The sequence below is a fragment of the Bos indicus x Bos taurus genome, chromosome 7, assembly GCF_003369695.1.
Source record: "Bos indicus x Bos taurus breed Angus x Brahman F1 hybrid chromosome 7, Bos_hybrid_MaternalHap_v2.0, whole genome shotgun sequence".
Taxonomy (NCBI): domain Eukaryota; kingdom Metazoa; phylum Chordata; class Mammalia; order Artiodactyla; family Bovidae; genus Bos; species Bos indicus x Bos taurus.
This window is the reverse complement of record NC_040082.1, coordinates 69,677,553-69,681,057: the sequence shown is the minus strand read 5'-3', so window position 1 is coordinate 69,681,057 and position 3,505 is coordinate 69,677,553. Positions and strand designations below refer to the sequence as shown.

At 37.7% G+C, this 3,505-nt stretch overlaps 1 protein-coding gene across 1 annotated transcript; it reads left to right on the top strand.

The window, feature by feature from the left end:
- The first annotated feature begins 310 nt into the window (after nt 1-310).
- Nucleotides 311-1,240, top strand: LOC113896608 (olfactory receptor 2G2-like). The gene has a single exon (XM_027548839.1). The coding sequence runs from the start codon at nt 311-313 to the stop codon at nt 1,238-1,240; it is 930 nt and encodes a 309-aa protein (XP_027404640.1).
- The last annotated feature ends 2,265 nt before the right edge of the window (nt 1,241-3,505 follow it).

Genomic DNA, 3,505 nt, shown 5'->3' with positions numbered 1-3,505 from the left:
AATTCCCTGGTGGCTCAGACGGTAAAAGCGACTGCCTACAATGTGGGAGACCCAGGTTCGATTCCTGGGTCAGGGAGACCCCCTGGAGAAGGAAATGGCAACCCACTCCTGTGTTCTTGGAAAATCCCATAAACAGAGGAGCCTGGTAGGCTACAGTCCATGGGGTCGCAAAGAGTCAGACAGGACTGAGTGACTTCATTTTCTTTCTTTCTTTCTAGATCTTAATTGCCAAGGGAATTGCTATAAAATTCTTTCAGTTTCTGTTTAATGTGACTTCATCACTCTGGAGTGAATAGTCAAAGCAAGAGTAATGCAGTGGACCAATGGCAGCAGACTCCTTGGGTTCATCCTGGTAGGTTTTTCTGACCGACCTCAATTAGAGCTCATTCTCTTTGGGGTAATCCTGTTTCTTTACTTCATGACGCTCCTCGGCAACTCTACCATCATCCTCGTATCCCTCTTGGATTCTAAACTCCATAATCCCATGTACTTTTTCCTCTCCCATCTCTCCTTCCTGGACCTCTGCTGTAGCAGCAGTATTACTCCTCAGCTTTTAGTCAACCTGGGGAGTTCCAATAAGTCTATCACATATGGTGGCTGTGTGGTTCAGCTCTATGTCTCCCTTGCCCTGGGATCCACGGAGTGTGTCCTTCTGGCTGTAATGTCCTATGACCGCTATGTTGCAGTCTGCCGTCCTCTACATTATGCCTTTGTCATGCACCCTCGGTTCTGTAACATCCTGGCCTCTATGGCGTGGCTCAGTGGGGTGACGACCACCCTTATACAGTCCACCCTCACCCTACAACTCCCCTTTTGTGGGAATCGCAAAGTGGATCATTTCTTCTGTGAAGTTCCTGTGCTCATCAAGTTGGCTTGTGTGGACACCACTTTCAACCAGGCAGAACTCTTTGTGGCCAGTGTCTTATTCTTGGTGGTGCCGTTGTCACTCATCTTGCTGTCCTATGGGAACATTGCTCAAGCGGTTCTGAAGATAAAGTCAGCCATTGGACGACGTAAAGCATTTAGGACCTGCTCTTCCCACCTGATGGTTGTCATCATCTTCTATGGAACCATTATCTTCATGTATCTCCAGCCAGCCAAGAGTAGATCCAAGGACCAGGGAAAGTTTGTGTCTCTCTTCTACACTGTGGTGACGCCCATGCTTAACCCCCTTATTTATACCCTGAGAAATAAGGAAGTCAAAGCAGCACTGAAAAAATTTATGGGGAAAACTTTATGATTTAGTGAGGCATGATTGTCAAAGTATATTCAAAAGAGCATTATTAGGACAGTAATTTAATGGATGATGACAACAAATAATTCAGTTATGTTCATAACCCTATAAGTAAGTTTCCATAGAAAAATTTTAAACAGAGCTTGAAATTCTAAGTTGGACAAACTTGAGTTTGAATGCCCATTTCATGACAGAACAGCTGGGTGACCTGAACAATTTGCATAATCTTTACATCAGCTATAAATATAAGCTGGAATGAATGATATTGAGCAGCTTAAATTAAAGTTAGATTATTCTAGGTATTTTATTGCTTATAAAGTTTATTCACAAATTTAATTTATTAGTCATAACTACATGAGTATTATACTTTTTCTCTTGCATGGATTGAAATATTTTGACCAATTACTCATGTCAGAAAGAACAAATCCTAAACATCCACACTATTATTCTTTCAGCTCACCATGGATTCCTGAACCCCTCAGGTTGTGATCCCATTATACACCAAGCTCATTATTGCTGTGCTTTCCTCCTGTTTGACAATTTTCTGACTTTTTAGTGTTTCTCTCCCTAGTAGATGTTTAAGAATGGCAATGATGCTATGACCGGATCAAAGTTTAAAGTAAAATCTGTACAAAGGTGACTCCCAGATTTGTGCTTCAATATAGGTATTTACTGTCTATATTTTCATGTTCAATTATGTATTTCACTTCTACACCTGGGTTATTAAAACAACCTCAGAATTAGTACATCAAAGCTAAGTCAAAAGCTCTCTGGTTTTTTGGTTATTTTTTACTATTCTCAATATCACAAAATGGAACATACATCATCCCAACTCTGTCTCCTATTTCATTTGCTGTTTGTAACTTATATACAGTCTTGTGGATTTTACCTTTTAGTTATCTCTCTAGTCTATCCACTTCTTCCCATTTTAATTTTCTACCACAAGTGCGCTTCTAAGATGGCCTCCTTACTAAGCAGAAGATATTTATTTAATGAACTAATCATGTTTTGCATTATATATGTTACTAGGTACATGCAATTTTTAACTCCTCATGAAACTTATATTTGTCTTATCTCCTTTATGAGGTACATTTGTTTATTAACAATTATTCAGGCATTGAGAATACAGATGTGAACAGAACAGCATCCACACTTGTAAAGGGTTTATATGCTAATCGTCCAACTCAGATGATTGATAGATTTTCACTGTGTGATGGTATCTCTTGTCAAACAAAAGAAGTCAATGTTAGACGGAGAAAAACCTCACTTTCATCAAATTGATTGTAAAATCAAATTTATCTCAATATAATATTAATGGCTGCGTGTTTTTATTTTATTTGGATTTTTTATATTAAGCTGATACGGTTGCAAAGCAACATTACCTAGGCAGCAGCACCTCACCTTGAAGAAGGAAGAATGAGTTTATACTGTTATTTGCTAAATCACAATTATTTTAATATGTGTGTAAGAAAGGAAAGAATTTATGGGTAAATTTTAAAGGGTCTGACAGCTTATAGTAGCCAAATAGTCTTCAAGTGGAATGTTTTTGGTGACAGAGAGGACATTTTTCTTTAAAATGATTAGAAGACTTACATGATATATGCACAGATATAGCAAGATATAACTGAAAATAAAATGTTTTCCCCTATATTGAGGAGGGTGCAAGCATCTCTGAAATCCAAGTAAACTGGAGCTTAATAATAGAAAAATGAAAAGGAAAACAAGCTTATGCAGCATAAGCTCTGACAGGTTTCTTTCTTTTATTTTTTATTTTTATTTTTTGTAACATAAATGCCTGACTTAGGGTTTGATTGCTGAGAGACCCATTTCAGTGGTGAATCCATAACAGACGGCTATCTGACAAATTGTTGGCCACCTTACTTGATAAAGAGACAGGTCACCTCCACCCAATAAGGCTCTTTTGTTTTAGAGATCATAGATCACTTCAACAACTGACCTTTTGGTCTGATGAGGACTTTTTTCTCTTTTGGCTTTCTTCCTTTCTTTGAAGCATATTAATTCTCTCTCTCTCTCTCTTTATATATACACACACACACACATGTATGTATATATTTGAATATTTCTCTTTTATAAATAAATTCATGTGTATCCTTTTATTTCAGATTTCACATGTAAGCAATATCATATATTTGTCTTTCTCTGGTCAGGGCACTTTAAATTTCTGCTCTTGTGTTTTAAGTTCACCTACAAAGAATGAACTTAAGAAATCCTAGGTTCCTACCCATGATTTCAATAAAGTCAGAACCCCAA